The sequence below is a fragment of the Mus pahari genome, chromosome 12, assembly GCF_900095145.1.
Source record: "Mus pahari chromosome 12, PAHARI_EIJ_v1.1, whole genome shotgun sequence".
In the NCBI taxonomy this organism is placed as follows: Eukaryota; Metazoa; Chordata; class Mammalia; order Rodentia; family Muridae; genus Mus; species Mus pahari.
Window position 1 is genome coordinate 6415165 of NC_034601.1, and position 18354 is coordinate 6433518.

At 49.5% G+C, this 18354-nt stretch overlaps 1 protein-coding gene across 1 annotated transcript in view; it reads right to left on the reverse strand.

The window, feature by feature from the left end:
• Positions 1-361: 361 nt before the first annotated feature.
• The window catches only part of Tekt5 (tektin 5), a 37871-nt gene continuing 19878 nt past the window's right edge, over positions 362-18354 (reverse strand). Inside the window, exons 6-7 of the mRNA XM_021210020.1 lie at positions 3650-3804; positions 362-846 (exon numbers count right to left, since the gene is read on the reverse strand). Of these exons, the coding sequence (XP_021065679.1) occupies positions 417-846; positions 3650-3804 (585 nt within the window). The 3' untranslated portion in view covers positions 362-416. The remainder of the gene's footprint in view (positions 847-3649; positions 3805-18354) is intronic.

Consider the following 18354-nt stretch of genomic DNA (forward strand, 5'->3'; position numbering starts at 1 on the left):
GCCCCAGTACAGGGGAATGCCAGGGCCAGGAAGCAGGAGTGGGTGGGGTGGGGAGCAGGGCGGGAGGAGGGTATAGGGGACTTTCAGGATAGCATTTGAAATGTAAATGAAGAAAATATCTAATAAAAAATTGTTTAAAACATTTCAAAAAAAAGAAAGAAAGAAAGAAAACAGAGAAGAGGAGAGAGAGGAGAAAGGAAGCTTCCTGTGTACCTAGGATGCCCCAGATACTAGGCTCTGTCCTTGTGGAATCCTGTCCTATCTCCCAGGACCTCTCACCGAGCTATCCACCCCTGGAACTAACTCAAAGAGCTTTGATTTACTTTGGTCCCGTATCTTCACATTTTCCTAAAGACAGAAAGGGGAGAAAACGACTCTTTTTATTTCCTTTTGAGCCTTTTCCAGCGTTATGCCATTTAACACACCGGTGCAAAGCCAGGGCCTGAACGGGACACAGAGTGGGAACAGAGCGCGGAGCCACAAGGAGCGGGACCCCCGCAAGAGGCCCCGCCTCCACAGGAGGCCCCGCCCCCACAAGAGGCGGGGCCTCTACAAAGCGCAGAGCCGCTGCAGGGGCCGGAGCTGATACGAGGGGCGTGGCTGGCGAAAGGGCCTGAACTGATGGTAGAGCAGGTGTAGCCTGTCAGGCGGGGTGTGCTGGGGAAGGATTTGCGCATGCTCATGCATTTGTCCTTGTCAATACACAAGGTGTTGGCTTTGATGGCCAGCTCGTGCTCCAGCCGGGACTTGGTCATCACCAGCAGCTGCAACGTGTCTTGCGTCTCCCGAAGCCTCAGCTTGAGCGTCTGTAGAGTGTCGTCTATGGTGAAGACCTCATTCACGAGCCTGGGGCGGGACAGAGAGAAACCTCCATGACTCTCCTTTAACACAGTCACCCCCTGTATGACTGGTAAAGTGTCTAGGGGTGGCCACTGCCGTGCAGTCCTCAGCCCTAGAGGGGCACACAGATGGATGAGCACCTCTGGGTGCTGGAGGGGGAAGGGTTGTCATCAAGGCTGACAAAGATTGAAGGAGGAGACAGATGGTACAGAGCAGAATCTGCTTGCCCCCAGGGCTGGCAGTCCCATTCCTGCTTCTCTAAGCTGAACTGAAAAAGGGTGTTCACACCAACTGCCTACAGCAGTACTGTCCACCATGGCCCAGAAGAGAGAAACTGTGGCATTGTCACTCTGTGAAAAACTATTCGAGCATAACCCAAAGGAATAATTTATTCTGGTTTGTTTGTCTCTAAGATAGTGTCACTATGCTGGCCATGGTGACATTGTCTCCAACTCTAGTGCTCAAGCTGTCCTGCCGAAGTCACTCAAGCACACCTGGCCTATTATGTGACTTGTTTTGTCTTGCCTTTGCCTTTTCTGGTCTTGTCATCCCCCCACCCCATCCCACCCCATCTTCTCCTTCCCTTTCCATTCCTTGCCCCATACAGTCCAGAACAGCCTCAAATTCTCTACACTGCCAGGTGAACACTGCTCTCCTTCCTTCCAACCCTAAGGGCTGAGGTCACAGGCAGGAGTTCTGCTCTGTCAGGTGCACTTTAATGAGTGTTGGCTACTTAGGAAACATGCTCTCCGCAGGAAACACAGGAACCAGCCTCATCGCCATATGAGATCAGGTTCCGGTGACTTTTGCTCAGGTCTCTTCCATCAGGAACACACGTCTACGCATGCTGCAGTCGCCACTCTTGACTCACTGGTGCAGTCCTCAGAGAATAATGGCTCCCAACCAATGGAAGCCACCTGGCCTTGAAGAGAGCCCCTCCCAGCAGCCCACAGCCATTGGCCAACTGCCTCAGAGAGACTGAAGAATGCAGCACAGCGGAAAGACCCCTGGAGTGGAGTTGTGTACCTCAGAGACAAGGGGGGGGGGTGAATCTGAGGCCAGTCCCCATATTGTCTCACACCTTATCCTGCCTCTGCAGAATTTCCCCAAATCCTGGAAGGTCTCTGACAGGAAACTTCTGAGTAGAGAAAAAAAGATAAGACTAAGCGGGCTATGTAGAAACCGAGGAGGAAAAGTTGTACCACAGCAGTGCGAGAGGCACTCAGAATTGGCCATGTTGTCTGCAAATGAGAAGCCCGGGAGCTACATGAGGCTGAAGAGGTGGAATGAGGCCTCTGGATTCAGAAGCTGATTTTTCTTTTTTAAAAAAAGCCCTCTATTCATTCAATTCAAAGTCTATCTTTTAAATTGAATTTTAAAAACTTTTAAAGGACAAAATCTTATGTAGCCTAGGCTGGCCCCAAACTCTGTGTAGCCAAGGATCATCCTGAACTTCTGGTCTCCCTTCTTCTACCTCCTATGTCCTATGAATCTGTGCTTCTGTGCAGTTTCTAAGGGGCTAGGAATCAACTCAGAACCTCATTCAAGCTAAGTAAGCACTTGACTCATAGAGCTACATCTCTGTCCCCATTCAATTTACGCTAAATTTAAGAGGATGAGGATGCAGGTCAGTTGGTAGAGTGTTTGTCTCGCACGCGTAGGGCCTGTGTTCAATCCTCAATTCTACATGAAAAGAAGAGCAAGCAGGAAACAAGGAAAAAGAGGCCAAGAATAGAAGGATGGTCAACAGTGAGGAGCTCCAGGACTGTGGCCACCATTAGACGCCCAAGAGAGGCTGGACCCATCCCTGCCCTGTGTCTGAGCCCCCTGGCTGGAGATGCATCTGCTTTCCACCCTTAGCCAGCTTAGCCATAGCCAGCAGGGGAGGCGGGATCTAGCCAGCCAGGGATGACTTGGGCTCTTTGCAAGCAAAGAGGTAGGAGATGAACAGGGATGTAGGCAGGCGCCTCTTCTAACATCAGATCCTGTGGTGAGAGAAGCTGAAGAATGAAGGGGTCAAGACTGTGGTCTATCCCTACTGCTAAGGTCTCCTTGGCCTTTCAGAGGAAGCAGGAGGGCTTCCTGGGCAGAGATGTGCTGTTGAAGGATGGGGAAGCTCTAGAGAGAGACAGGGTGGAACCCAGAGTTCTAGACCTCCAACCCAGCTCATAGCTGAGCTCTGGGACTGGGTGTCCTGAGTCAGGCAGGGTTTGGTTCTCAGACGCAGAGTTCCTGCTGTGACCATCCAGGCAGGACTGAAAATATTCTGAAGAGATACCGTGTCCCTCATGTTGGCTACCACATGATTGAAACTATAGTTCCCAAGAAACTGAAGTTCTCTCCCATCCCCGTCCCCAGGGGTCTCATGATGGAAAGGAAAGGACTGAAGGCAGCAATCGGGAGACTTCACCAAGTTCTAATAATCTATGAGAGCCCCTTGCAGGAGGGACAGGAGCTCAGGCAGTGATGGGTGAGACCGGGGCTGCTGTGCAGTCCTCTCGTCCTGAATCTCATGTGAGGATCTCATGAACCTGAATCTCGTGTGAGGACCTGAGGATGCACTGGGGGGTGTTGGAGCTTGGCTTCTGTATGAGCTCCTTTCCCCAGTGTGACTACACTGCATAATCTCCCGCCCATGCTTCTCAGTTGCTCCTCTACTTGTCCTGTTAAGGATGAGCAGACAAGCCTAGCTTGTTAGAACTGCCAGGAAGAGCCTAGGCTCCTATACCTACAACCCCATAACAGTGGAGCCTCTGAGATCCACCCTTCTCTTCCTGGAGTCCAGTAGTCTCCTCTCACCCCAACTCACCTGAACTGTGGCACATCCCTGCAGAGTTCCACATTGGGCCGTCGGGTCCTGCATGCTAGCATGGTCTGGGCCATCTTCAGTGGGCATTCCTTGGCCACGATGGCCCTCTCCAGCAACATGACGGTGTTCTCTGCCTGAAAGATCTCCTGCAGTATCTGTGGGGATGAGGAGACCATCACAGCCTGCCACAAGTTTCTCACCTCCTCCTCGAGGGGAAGGCAGGGAACTGAAGTCACCTCAGGGGCCTCGAGCCTGGCCTGTTCCCAGCCCTGAACACCTGTGGGACAGGGAGTGTGATTTGGGTGACCTTTGGAAACTGCTACCATTCCTGCTTGTCACCATGACACTGACTGCTGGGGCTGGGTCAGCATCAAGACTGATTTTGGGTTTTGAAACTCTGCGGGAGGAAGGCCATCATTGTTAAGTGGGAAGAGAAGAAGGAAAGGAGGGATGGAGGGGGAAGAAAGGAAGAAGAAAAAGGAAAAAGAAAAGAAAGGAGAGAAGAAGGAAGGGAGAAAAGTGTGTGAGTGTGTGTTGGATTTTATAGTGTGTCTGTGTGTGAGTGTGTCTGTGTGTGAGTGTGTCTGTGTGTGAGTGTGTCTGTGTGTGTGGTTGTGTGTGAGTGTGTGGTGTATATGGTTGTGTGTGAATGTGTCTCTGTGTGTGGTGTATGTGTGTGTGAATGTGTATATGTGTGTGTGTATATGAGTGTCTGAATGTGTGCATGTGGTTGTGTGTGTGTGTGTGTGTGTGTGTGTGTGTGTGTGTGTTGGAGGGTGCTATCTAACATCTATTCATAGAAATTAGGTTCCCCATATAATGCTGCCATTGTTTCACTCTGTGGAAATGTGAATCCCAGCAGAGGCAGGAGGGAGCCTGCTGGGATGAGAAGTGTCCCACATCAGAGGTCTGACACTGGAAAAAAATCTCCTTAGGATGCACTGGGCTGTATGTACTTTTTTTTTTTTTAAATCAGACTGTTATACCTCAGTAGAAGAGCAGATGAAAGACTAGACTGTAGCTCAGTGGCAGAGCGCTTGCCCGGCATAAACGAAAAAATGAGAGAAAAGTCACACAGGAACAGGTCAGTGACCAGTTGACATTTGTCCTGGGGACATGAAGGTCATCATGTGTCTTTCTATACTTTTATGTGTTTGAAATTTTTCATAATAAAAAATAAAAAAAAAACTGGAAATGTATGTGCAAAGCCCCGGCTTCCATCCTCAGGAACAGCACATTCCTATAACCCGAGCACTCAGGAGATCAGAATCCTAGGACATCCTGAACTACAAAGTAAATCTGAGACCAGCCTGGGCTACATGAGACCTTGTCTCAAAAATTAAAACTAATCTAACAAGTATGCCAGTAAAGCATAGGCACACTAGGCTGATCGGTTACTGCAAGGGACCTGGTTTTGCCCCTGGCCATCCCTAGCCTTTCCCAGCGTTGAGTGGACGGTGGTACCTGGAATCTCCACACTGATAGCAATAACCTCTCTCCACCCTCAGGCATGCACAGCCTGAGTCTGAGAGCTGCTCTCTCCTACGAGAAGGCTCTTTGTGGTAGTTGTGCTGATACCCACTCCAGCCCTGGAATTACCCAGTACCAAAGATGCACATGTTCTATTCCTGCCAAGCCTAAAAGTAATGTTCTCCACGATGGCTTTATTGCCAGAATCTTCTGCAATTACCCATCACCACAAAGAGTTCGATTTCATATAGCCCAAGATTCAAGAATGCTTGAAGAAAAAAAAAAACGCACCACTAGGCTCAACCATGACATTGTTTGACCCTGCTTGATCCAGTTTTACTGTAAATAGATGTTGGCTTTGTGTGCCACCAAGTTGAAATTAGACCCAACTCATAAAAGGGCTGTTTGTTATTCCAGCTCTGCCAGTCCAATGTGTGAGAAGCATAAAAGCCAGAGAAATCACTAGTAAAATACCACTGGGGATGTCCCATCACCCAGGCAGGGGAGACTAGAGGGACAGAGGGACCAAGAGGAGGAGCCAACTTCATCAGAACAGTGGCCAGCTAAACTACACAGGACACCTGGCTACATCTGAATTCCAGAGTCACTGAGTGCCACCACCACTCTCCCGTGTGCGTGTGTGTGTGTGTGTGTGTGTGTGTGTGTGTGTGTGTGTGTGTGTGTGTGGAAACCCTCTCTCAGTATACTGGCTGATGAAGGTAGGACATTTGGAAATTGAATAGGTCATGATGTGGGAACCATTCCATCATGCAAGAAACAAGAAATCAACAATTTTCTAATCCAGGAGTCTCTCTGATACTGGAGACTTCCAGCCTTCAAAACTTGAATTTCATTGTTTGGGTGTAATTTTGTTTGTTTGTTTGTTTGCCTGTTTTTTTTTAAATAGTCTTACTGTGTACCCTGGGCTAGCCTGGAGCCCATACATAGCCCTCCAGTTTTAGCCTCCAAAAAGTTGGGAATACAAGCATGTGCCACTGTACCTAAGTAAAACCCACTGTTTGTAAAGTATCCAGTCTATGCTATTTATAACAGCCCAAACAATCCAAGACATGCCTCAGTTATGGTATAGCGCATGCTGAAACTCAAAAATGACATAATCTGATGTTCAAGTGTAATAGGGTGTGTGTCCTGTATTTCCATTTGCTAAATTCAAGAAGCCCACCCAATACATGGACTAAATGAATGACGGTGAGTCTCAAAGTCTAGACTTCCTGCAGAGATTCCCTCTTCTCTACGTTACTATAAGCAAGGTATCTAGCCAAGGCAAGCCTCTGGTTCATGAACCTCCTGCATCACTTCTCGAATGCTGGACACAGGCATATGCAGGACGTTGTGCAGGTCTTCCTTACTGATTCTTTTAAGGAGAACCTCAGTATATAGAGCCCAGGCTTCCCTCAAGCTCAAGACAATCCTCCTGCCCCAGCCTTCAGAGAGCTGGGATACCTGGCCCATAAACTGTCACTACTAAATAAATTATTAAAGATTGAGGTGATTCTATTTATAATCTGAGGTGCACAGTAGTTAGCTGTGCAGGTCGGTGGTAAAGTGGCCAGGGGGAGCAGGTGACTCTGAGGCTCCTTTTCATGTGTACACAAATAAGGCAGGGATGGAGCTGGATGGATTTGCATCCGTGGTGACACAGGGACAAGGGGGTGAGGACAGGAGTATGTGGGATTACTTTCCTCCTGTCCCCTCCTGTCCTTCCCCAGGCTCCAGGCTAGAGCCCTCTGCTGCTTACTCCATCACACTCCCTTGCCCCTCCTTGCTGCACATCTTGATCAGACCTGTCTGTGGGTTTTCCAGAACACTGGGGGTTTCCAGAATGTTCTGCTACGGCCCACTGATGATTCACACCCAGGGCACATCTGGCCAGGCCCAGCTGGATGTTTCTGCTGCCAAAATGCTCCTTCCCCACAGCCTCTTATCCACCCCATCAGAGCCAGGGTTGTCTCCATCCAAAGGAGACTAAGAGTCCCACGAGATCCACTGAGATACAACTCCCGGAAGCCCCAGACACCCTGGAAGCCCCGGAAGCCCGAGTGTCTCCAGAATCTCCAGTGGGAGACCCAGTCTCTGAAGGACTGTGGACCGTGATCCTGACAGTGTGCTCTGGCCAGGGCCTGGGCCTTCCTGAGCTATCAGGGCCATCACCTTGAGCAGGAGAACATCCTGGATCAGCCTTCCTGGTGAGCAAAGTGCTTCTGTCAGGCTTGTGTCACAACACAGAGAAAGATGACAAAGGACAACGGCCCAGTCCCATGAGAAGCGTATAGATAGCATGTATGGTTGTAATGGCACACTAATGAAGAGCCACATAGCAATAATCAAAACCGGTGTCTAGGAATGCAAAGCGCGCTGCTAGTGGTACCACGGAGCACATAAAGATGGGAGCCAGGAACTTCACATGAACTGTGTGCCAAGCGCATACACAAAAGATAACCTCCTCCTCTTCATCAGGACCAAAGGGAAAAACCAGAAAGCTCCCAGTCCTAAGAGGTTCTTTCAGTTGGGTGTCGTGGCACGTTTCTGTTATTGCGGCGTTCCGGAAGTAGAAGTGGGAGGATTATTTTCAGTGAGGCTAACCTGGGCCACACGAGACCCTGACTCAAAATTAACTAATTAAATGACTTGGCGCATAAAAAGCACTTGCCACTGTGCCTGACGATGGCTTTGGTTCTAGCTCCGAGACCCTCACGGTGGACAGAGGGAACTTGCTCTCTGAGTCCTCTGATCTCTACGCATGCACCATCCCATGCACACATGCATATCCACAAAATAAAATACATGTAAATGGAAGTTTCCCTTTAAAAAGAATCATCAGTTCAAAGGGGAAAATGCTATCTAAACAGTAAAAGTCCAAGTTCTAGAGAGTCTTCGGTTCTGCCCCACTGAGGTTCTGACTCTGTGGATGGGAGACTCCTCAGAGTCCTTGGTGACTTGGTCATAGAAAGCCCTGTTTGACTTAGAAGTGCAGAGCCACTAGATAAACCGAGAGGCTCTTCAGCAGGAAGGGGCTGGGTTAATTGCTTCCTCTGCAGGTGAAGATGTGCAGCTAAGCCCAGGCTGTCTGTCCCAGCAAGGAGTCCCAAGCATAGTAGAGCTTGTTTATTATCTGTGCATGCAAACCCACAGGCGCTTCCCACAAGGGCACTGGCCCCACCCCAGGCTTCCAAGCTTCTGGGAGAGATGTACAGACAATTTTGAAACTGGACCCCCAGCCCCGGCCCCGGCCCCGGCCCCGGCCCCGGCTCCAGAGTTGTGCTTTCTCCTGTGGCTCAGACTCTCCAGGCAGCCAGATAGGAAGCAGGAAATCCAGGAGGCCTCTGGAGAGAAGAGCCTGGGCAAGTGGGCACATGCTCCTGAATGCAGAGCCTCAAGTTCTTACTAAACGTAAGTGACATGTGTACACGTACCCACACACAGTCTACCTCCTTTGAAGCCATCCGAACCTGTTCCCAGGGCTGTGCTATTCCCACGTTTCTATCAAATGCGGCAGGTTGCAGAGTATGGCGGTGCACATCTGCAGCTCAGCACTTCAGAGGATCACAAGTCCAGGGCCTGACTGGGCTAAGCTCTGAAAGCTGTTCTCAACAAGAACAAAGAAGAAAACTCAAGCGGGCATTTATCACACTCGGAGCCTTTACAGAAGTTGTCCCCTCTGCTAAAGGAACTCCTTCTCAGATGCCAGCAGGCTCCCTTCATCCACCTACTCAGGTTGGGGCTAATATGCCTTAGGCAGTTCTGGTTGCACCTCATTAAACAACGCTTCAGAACTTTAGCCAATGTGTGAGTCCCTTTCTTTGTGACACAGCCATGGCAAGGCCACTCGGAGCAGAAGTGGATGCCCTCTGGAGAGAACAGATCCCTCTCCGGACTAATACCCTGCCTTGTTATACTATACACTCCAGCAAGGGCACACACACACACACACACACACACACACACACACACACACACACGGCTGCCTGGCATCTTGGCCCAGGCTCTGAGGGATTCCCCTGGAATGTTCATCTTTCTGTTCCCACAAAGCTAGGGAAACAGGCTCCAGGGCATAGTTTGGCTCATCCCAGAGGCTGGGTGGGACCTCCAGGGATTGGTCCCCAGGGGGTCACCCCATGGGAGGAGTCTTGACACACTGGATCAGGCAGCTGCCAGGCTTTCCCAGCCCTGGCTGGGAGTGGTTGTGAAAGGGTGGCATGGGAGAGAGAATTCCTTCTTCACTCCTCTGCATCCCCATAAGGCAGGCTGCCTGCCACTTAAAATAAGGCGCGTTGTAGGGTGTGTCTGAAGCCTGCCTAGGGCTTCGCATCAGAGGACAGATCACTCCATCTCCCTAAAACTGACCAATACTGGAGCCACACACGTTCCATAGCTCAGCTACTGTTCTTATTCGCTGTGACCTTGTGAGTTTCCCAGCCTCTCTGAGCCTAATGCTCTGTACTCCACGTCTGCAGAGCCCTTCCTACTTGCCAGATGTGTTTTCTTTCATTTGCTGGATTGGCAGAATTACAATAACCTACTAAGGTGTAGCTATGAGAACTGGATGGGACTGCTAACCCTTACATCGGCCGCTCTGGATGGTTCACAGAGCTGGTGAAGACGTTACAGGATATGTCTGTGAGTGGATGGATGCTAAAGAGTTCCATCAGGATTGATGGTCTCAGTGGGCATGCCCAGTGTGAGTGGCCCTCATCTCATCCATCACAGCCCAAGTTGCATCAAAGCATAGAGAAGGGGTGACTTCTTTCTCCTGAGTTCTGAGGTGCACGACTGCCTTCCCCACAGCTCCCTGCTTTGAGACTCAAGTGGGGATTTTCACTGGTGGCACAAGCCCACTGCTTGCTTATAGGGGAACAGTGGCTGACTCTGAGCTAAATGTCAAGTTGACCATGGACTGGGAACCATGAGTTCAAGTTGCACGGTGGAAAGGTGACTTTTCATAGTCACAGGATAAAACAGTCACAAGTGCCAAACTCACTGCTGGGAACACCAGGTTGGCAGGTCATGGCAGGGTGGGAAATCTCCTGGTAGGTTGCAGGTACTGCCTGATGACCACCTTGGCCGCAGGGACGGTACAAGCTAGAGGGTTGCTTGGCTGGACCATTCCAAAGGTTCTACCTGGTGACTACAGGGATGTTAGGTCAGACAAGAAGGGATTAAAGACAGTCCACGATAATTGTCTCCGGATCTGCAACTTTACAATCACAAAGCTCTAATCAGCCATCAGTCTGTAAGAATCCGAACACTATGTTCTGGTAACTCCAGTTCAAGTCATCTTCATCCTGGGGACAAGCTAACCTCCAGTGTTCCTGGGTATCTTCTCTTCCAGATGACTCAACTTGGCATTTGTAGTATGAGGGCTGCCAGACTACGTGGAGATGGGTGTGGCTGTGTTTTAATAAAACTTTATTTATACAACCAGGCAGGGGCCAGAATTTTGCCCTAGGCCAGTTAGTTTGTAACTTACTACAAATCATCACAAACCGAGTCATGACCCCTCAGTGCTACAAAGCTGCTACTCCTCAAGCTGTTGGGATTCGGAGAACAGCTACTCTAGAACCGTGGTTTTTCAACCTAATGCTACGACCTTTAATACAGCCCCTCATGTTGTGGTGACCCCCACCCATAAAATGATTTTTGTTGCTACTTCATAACTATATTTTGCTATGAATCCTAATGTAAATATTTTTGGAGATAGAGGTTTGCAAAGAGGTCATGACCCATAGGTTGAGAACCATTGCTTTAGCGCCTTGCTACTCAAAACGTGGGCCAGCGGCCATCGAAGTCTGAGAACTTGCTGGAGAGAAAGACAGTCTTGTCCCAGCCTAGCCCTGCTGTAGGCTCTGCTAACAAAGCTCTCAGGCAATTTCCCTCCATGTTCAAGGACAACAACCAGGGCTGATGTGTGGTTTGAGGCCAGTCGCTGGCTAAGTTTGCAAGGCAGAGGGACATGACTGGGACCGGGAGGACTCACAGCATCACGGTAAGGACAGAGGCAAGAAGAGTAAGAGGACATCTGCCAGGTAGAGCTGGGAAGGGAGCGGGGTGGGGCTGGGATCAGCACGACTGTGGCTTGCCTACCCAGCAAAATCCAAAAGAACCTTCTAGAAAAGAGGCCTTGGAGCGGACAAACTGTACCTCAACAGGCAGAAAATCGAGCTGCTCTTCCCAGCTGGAACACAGACCAGGGCGATGACTTTGGGGAGTGGGGGTGGGGGATGTGGCAGAGCTGCCTACCTCATAAAGCTCCCTGCCTGCTTCTTGTCTTGTGACAGCAGCACAGGCCTCCGAGGCCAGGAACTGAAGTTTAACGTGGACAGAGGAGTGGATTTAGCTCCAGCTGGCAGTCACCTCCTCCAGCTTTGTGCAACCTTGCAAATTTATTGTTTTCTGATTTGCACAAACCCAGGGGTTTCCAAGGAGATGCCTGCCTTGATCCAAACAGACTCTCCAGCTTCAGAAAGGGGCAAGATGCCTGGAATACTGGGGCGGGGTGGGGGTGGGGATTGTCAAAAGTGAGATATTGTTCAACTTCATCCAAGCCCAGGAGCAAAACATGGAGAGAGAAGGGCTCAGGAGCCCTGCCAGGAACTCAGGGCACGGAAGGTCCTGTACCAGGGTCCTCCTGTCGAGCTCTTAAATGTGGGCACTGAGTGGGAAGGGAGGGAGGTGGCCCGGTGGGTAGGAGTACTTGATGCATAAGAACAAGGACCTGAACTCAAATCCTCAAGGCCTACAAGAAAATCTGGGTGTGGTCCTGTGCCCCTGTGACTCCGTGCTAAAAGAAGCAGAGACAGGAGGATCTCTGAGACTTGCTGGCTGCCATCATCTCAGAGAGAGACCCTGTCTCAGGGGGAAGTGGTGGAGATGATAGGGCAGGATGCCCTCAGCAGTCACAACAAGACAAAAAGTCTCCAAACTTCGATAGACGCACCAGGAGTAAATTTGGGTGTAAATGATTGCTCAGACATGCAGACGCGCGGAGGTCAGATGCTAACAGACAGCCTCCAGCAGGGGTCCTGACATCCCTGCAAGACTTTGGGAATGATTTGGGGTGGGGACCTACAGGACAGTTTATCAGGTGGAGGTGTTTGCAGCCGAGTCTGAGGACCTGCCTGGTGGAAGGAGAGAATGAATTCCCACAAGGTTTTCTCTGACTTCCACAAATGAACTATGGTGCCTCCTCCAACAAATAAATGTAAAAATAAACCGAAATGGAGTGGGGGCACTTTATTTTGCTCTGGAGCAAATTCTTGAAAATCCACTATCTGAAGGCTTCAAGGACATTTCCTCAATACATTTTTCTTTTCTCTCATCTCCTTCCTTCCCCCATCTCATCTCGTCTTTTTTCTCTCTCTCTCTTTCTCTCTCTATCTCTCTCTCCAGGGTCTCACATACCCTAAGATGGTCTCAAACTCATTAAACATAGCAGAGAATAGCCTTAAATTTCTGATCCTTCCAAGTGCTAGGATTATAGGTATTGCCGAAGACGCCATCCCCCCTCCCCCAACACACACACACTTTGCCTGAGTTTTCTCTAGCACTAGGGACCAAACCCAGGGTGTCATGCACACCAGGCGCGCACTCTACCAACTGAGCTACATCCCTGGGAATTTTTAAGAGGATTATAGCCAGTCATACCTGACCAACTGTGGTTGTTTTGAAGGCCAGCGGCCTCTATAGGCTTGTATTTGAATGTCTGGTTCCCAGTTGGTAGACTATTTAGGGAGGGGTAGGTGTGGCCTGTTGGAGGTGCCCCTGGGGTGGGTTTTGAGATTCCAAAGCCCACCCCACTCCTCTGCCTCCAACTTGTAGATCAGGATGTAGGCTGTCGGCTACTGCTTCAGAGCCACACCTGCCTGCCACCACGCTCCCCACCATAATGATCATGGACCAACCCTCTGAAACTGTGAGTGAGCCCTTAGTTAAATGCTTTCTTTCATATGTTGCCTTTACTATGATGTTTCTTCACAGCAATGGGAAAGTAGCCAAGACACCAGCTCAGAGGGGCTCCTGGAGGCGGAGCTGACCATCGTCACTCCTCCAACACCAAGTTAAGAGGACACATGTCCATGTCGCCTACCTGTCGCCTGCCTACTGAGTCTTCTCTTGCTGAGTCTCCTATTCCACATAGCTGTTACAATGGTTTATTTCTTCTCATCCTCATGGTCCTCTCCCCTTCCTCCTCCTCCTGTTCCCCCTCCTCCTTGGCGTATATATGTGCATGTGGTGTGTGCTAACACATGTGAGTGCTCATTCACGTATGTGTGGGGCATGTGGGTGTGTGGACATGACCTTGATACTAGATGCCTTCCTTAATTGCTCCCCACTTTTTATTACGGTAGGGTCCATTACGGAAGTCAGGGTTCTCCAGTTCTAGCCAGTCCACAGCCATCTTACCTTGGAGATCCTGGCTCTGCTTCCCAAGTGCTGGGATTGCAGGAGGGCCGCATGCCTGCCAAGCTGTTATGTGGTGCTGAAGAACTGAGTCCTGATCTTGCTTGCACAGGAAGTGTTTCTCCACAGAGCCATCTCCTTGATCCTTTCATTATGGACCAGGATCCTGCAGTTCACAGGAACTAATCTCCAAAAACCCCTCAGCTGGATCTAAATTGAGTCACTCTGCTTGTCCACGCACACGTTTACCTTTTTACATTTTTAAATTTTTTTTTTTTAAAAAACTTTGTGTGCATAGGTATTTTGCCTGAATGTGTGCACCACATGTAGGCAGTGCCTGAAGGGGCCAGGAGATGGTGTGAACATCCAGTAAGACTAGAGTTTGTAAACCACCAATGTGGGTGCTGGGACTTAAACCCATGCTCTGAACCACTGAGCCATCTCTCTACCCATTTCTACAATGTTCAGAGCTGAGGCTCTTTCACCTAATACTGAGTGTATGCGCAGGGCCAGGCAGGGCCAGACCAGCAGCTCTGCCTCCAGGACTTGGCCTGACTGAGAAGCCAACCGTCAGTCGTTTGGTCCTTCGCCCCAGTGCTGGAAGGGATCCGGCTGCTTAGGAGGCACAAAAGCATTTCCCAACCCCAGAAACCTCACTGTCAAATAGAGGCCAGCAGCTAGAGCTGGGATCTTGGCTCCCCACTGACTGTCAACCCTCAGACTCTTCACTTTCCTGCCCAGTTCCCAAGCAAAGAGGTAGTTTTGATGATACTAACAGCCATTTGAAAGTCAAGATGCCAAGGACTTCAGCAGAGAAGAAAGCCTTGTAGGGTTTAGGACTCACAGCCTTCTGTAGTCTTCTGGTTAAACTCTTTCCATGACAAGTAACTTTTTCCATCCCTTCTTCCCTTCCTACACTCCTCCCCCTCCCTGTTCTCTTTTCCTTTTCTTTCTTTCTTTCTTTTTTTTTTTTTTTTTTTTTTTTTTTTTTTTTTTTTTTTTTTGATAAGGTTTTACATATCCCAGGCTGGCCTCAAAGCCACTATAAAACTGAGGAAGACCTCAAAGCCCTGATCCTCTGTCTCTATCTCCTGAGTGCCAGAATTGCAGGCAGGTACCCCTACAGCACTGGTGAGTGAACCCAGAATGTCATGCATGGTGGGCAGGCATTCTGCCAACTGAGCTACATTGCCCAGGCCTCCCTCGTGTTTCTGAAGACTCTAACACAGCTCAACACTTTCTGCTGTACAGTTACCTATTCAAGGCTTTGAGGCCCTCCAAACTCGTGGCCAATTAATCAGTGGGCTCTAGGGTTTGATACACAAAGGGGACGGTCTCAGGAGGCATGAGGCCTGGCAACAAGCCAGGCAAAACAGGCAGGTGGTCGTCTCTGTCGGGGTAGAGATAGGGTATGTCAGGATACCAGCCAGAGTAAGATTGGGTGCATCCAGAGTAGGAGATAGAAGCAGGCAGAATGATTCTCAAGTTTGCAAGTGAGCACTTACAAGTTGAAGCCCCAGGAAACCTCTGGAATTATCTGGAAGTTGGAGCTACTAAATAGAAGTGGGGAAGGCTCTCAGTGGAATAAGCAAGAGGGCAAAAGTCCTGGAGATGGGGCTTCAGCCTGCTAAGAGGAAGCCTCTTAGAAATCCATGTCCAGCCCTGGGGTGGCTCAATAGGTAAAGTGCTCACCCACAAGCTTGAAGACCTGAGTTCAGATCCCCAGCACCCAATAAAGGACGGTAGTTCTAGTTATGGGAAATGAGAGACGAGCCCTAGAGCTTGCTAGTTTCCCAGCAGAGCTGAATAAGTGAGCTCCAGGCTTGGTTAGAGGCCCTGTCTCACAATGTAAGGCAGAGAGTGATGGGGGAAGATACCTGACGCTGACCTCTGGCTTACACACACACACACACACACACACTAACACACACTCATACACACACCGCACACATCACACACTCACTAACACACATACACTTACACTTCTCACACACACACACCGCACACATCACACAAACATACACATAGAAAAAAAGACATCCAAGTGCAGGTGTGGGCATGCAGCCGGGTGTGGGACCAGAGCAAGGCCTGGCTGGAGAAGGTGTGACTCGGCAGTCAGGGCTGCCTATGGCTGTGGGAAACAATCACCTGAGGGACTGCGGAGAGTGATGTAAATACAATGCTTATACTGAAATCCTCAAAACTAAATAAAAGAAAAAGAAAAGAATCACACAAGACTGCATGTGGTGCCCCAAAGTCTAGCATCTAGAGATCTAAGGCAGGAAGATGATAGTTTAAGGCCAGCCTGGGCTATTTGGCAAGTTCTAGGCAGCCTAGGCTATACAATGTATCTCAAAAAGGAAAAAAAAATCATCTATCATTTCCCTGGCCATCACACACCGCTCCCCTCAGTGATGGACACACGTGTCTCCTGTCTGCTCTGTGTCCCCTGACTACAGGCAGTTCACAGCATCGGCGCCTTTGAGAGCCAGCAGAGAAACAGCCTGACTGAGGCTGGGCTTCTGGCATGTCTGGCTCACCTTGGTGGGTGCCAGCCTCCTGATGCCACACCCCTGACCACAGCAAGAGGGAAGTGATATTTGGATCCAAGGACTGCAGCAGGTTACCTGGCGGCCAAACCCCACAGGGGCATTTCACATTCCTGCACAAATCTGCCTGGAAAGTGAAGCGAGGGAAGGAGAGGGCTGCTTGCCCAGACGTTCATCCAGACCACAGAGAGATTGGCGGTCGGCAGCCAAGGCTCCAATGTAGGCGCTCATTAGGAACGCGGATTCCCAGGCCCCGCCCACTGGCTTAGTCAGACCGAACCCAGGGAACACAGTGCGCTGGTCTGTAGAGTAGGCTAGGTTCTTCTCTCACCTCGCTTACTCCTACACTTCCACCTTACTCTGTAAATCCATTCACTTTATTCTGTATGTCATTATTGTTAGGCTTTTCTTGTTTGGGGTTTTTATTATATTTTTAACTGCATTTACTTGGGTGTATATATGTGGTGTGCACACAGGGGTGGGGGGTAACAAATGCACGTGCCACAGCCAGCTCTTGTGGAGACTAGAAGGCAGCTTCAAGGATCACTTTTCTTTTTTTTTTTCCCACCATGTGGGTCCTGGAAATAGAACTTTAGTCAGCAGGCTGCATGGCCATTACCAGCTGGTCATCTCCTTCCCCTAAGTGCTTTGTTTCTGCTGGCTTAATGTTGTTGTTGTTGTTGTTTTGAAAAAGGGTCTCTCACTCTGTATGCCAAGAACTAGCAGCAATCCTCCTGCCTCCGCCTCCCATGCACTGGGGTTGCGTGTGAGTCTCCATGCCCAGCTCAATTCAGTTTAGAAACAAAAAGAGCACGCTTATTTTAATTGGAAGCTTTCCATCACTAACTATCATTGGTGTAAATCAAACAGCATTGCTGTATTCCGGAAGAACATTAACAATGCATAAAATAAGACAGAGGTCAATGTGTGTGATGGGACTCTTTAGCCAGGCGTTGCAACCACCTGCACCTGAGGAAGGCTGCTGACAGACGGACAGAAGGGGCCGTGTTCTTACTATTCAGCTCAGGGATACAAATGGTCCTGTAGCAGAACACATCAAATGTCATCTTGCCTGTCAGGACCTGCCTCCAACACCTTTAGAATAAACATTTTCTTGTTTTTGTTGTGAAGACAGGGTCTCATTAGCCCAGGCTAGCCTCCAACTCCTTGTGAGGTCTGAGGATGACCTTGACTCTTTGACCTTTTGACTCCACTTCCTGAGTGCTGAGATCATATCACATGATCATGTGTGCCATTGTACCGGCTTTCAAGCACGTGCTTTCTATAGCAGGGTCATTGCCCCGAAATCTCCTACTCCTCGGCGCATCTGTGGGTCCTATTCCCCGGCCTTGCACTGAATGTCACCCTAGCACACGCAAGTGGATAACTGGATGTTGGAGAGGGGTCATGTAGGATCAGGCTCTTGGCTGCCAGAGAACTCAGACGGCCTAGGCATTTTCCTCTCCTGCTCTGGGGCCAGCAACTACTTCCCTCCAGAAGATGGCTAAAAGCCTCAGTGTTCTCCTGTAAGGACCAGACCCCAGGGCAGGTTACAGGTTTAGGGCAGCAAGGTGGTTTATCAAATAAAGGCACTGTCACAAAAGCCTGGTGACATGAGCTCAATCCTCAGATCCTACAGTAGAGAACCTCCACAAGTACACATGTACAAACAAGTATATATACACACACAGAGAGAGAGAGAGAGAGAGAGAGAGAGAGAGAGAGAGAGAGAGAGAGAGAGGAAATTATTTTTTAAAAAGAAAGGAAAATTGCCCAAGGTTATAAGGGATTTGAACCCAAGCAGTCAGGGTCAAAGCCCACACTCAGCACAGCAGAGCTGGAAGCAATGAATGGCAGCCTCTGTTGCATCTTACTTTGTAAAATAGTGTTTTGTCATAATTTTTGCTTCAGTAACTTTATGGCAAATTAAAAATCCTAAACTCTGAAGTCAAATTAAAAGGGAAAAATCTCCAGTTCTGCAGCAACCCAAAGACAAGTGGTTCTCAGAGGTCAGGAAGGAGGGGTTGCCTGCTGAACCCAGTTCCAGGGTACAGACAGACACGTACAGCCTGTGAGCCAAACTTGGTCCACTGTCTGGTCTTGTAAACAAAGTTGGTTGGTTGGTTGGTTGGTTGGTTGGTTTTTCAAGATAAGACTTCTCTGTGTAGCCCTGACTGTCCTGGAACTCACTCTGTAGACCAGGCTGGCCTCGAACTCAGAGATTCACCTGCCTCTGCCTCCCGAGTGCTGGAATCAAAGGTGTGCACC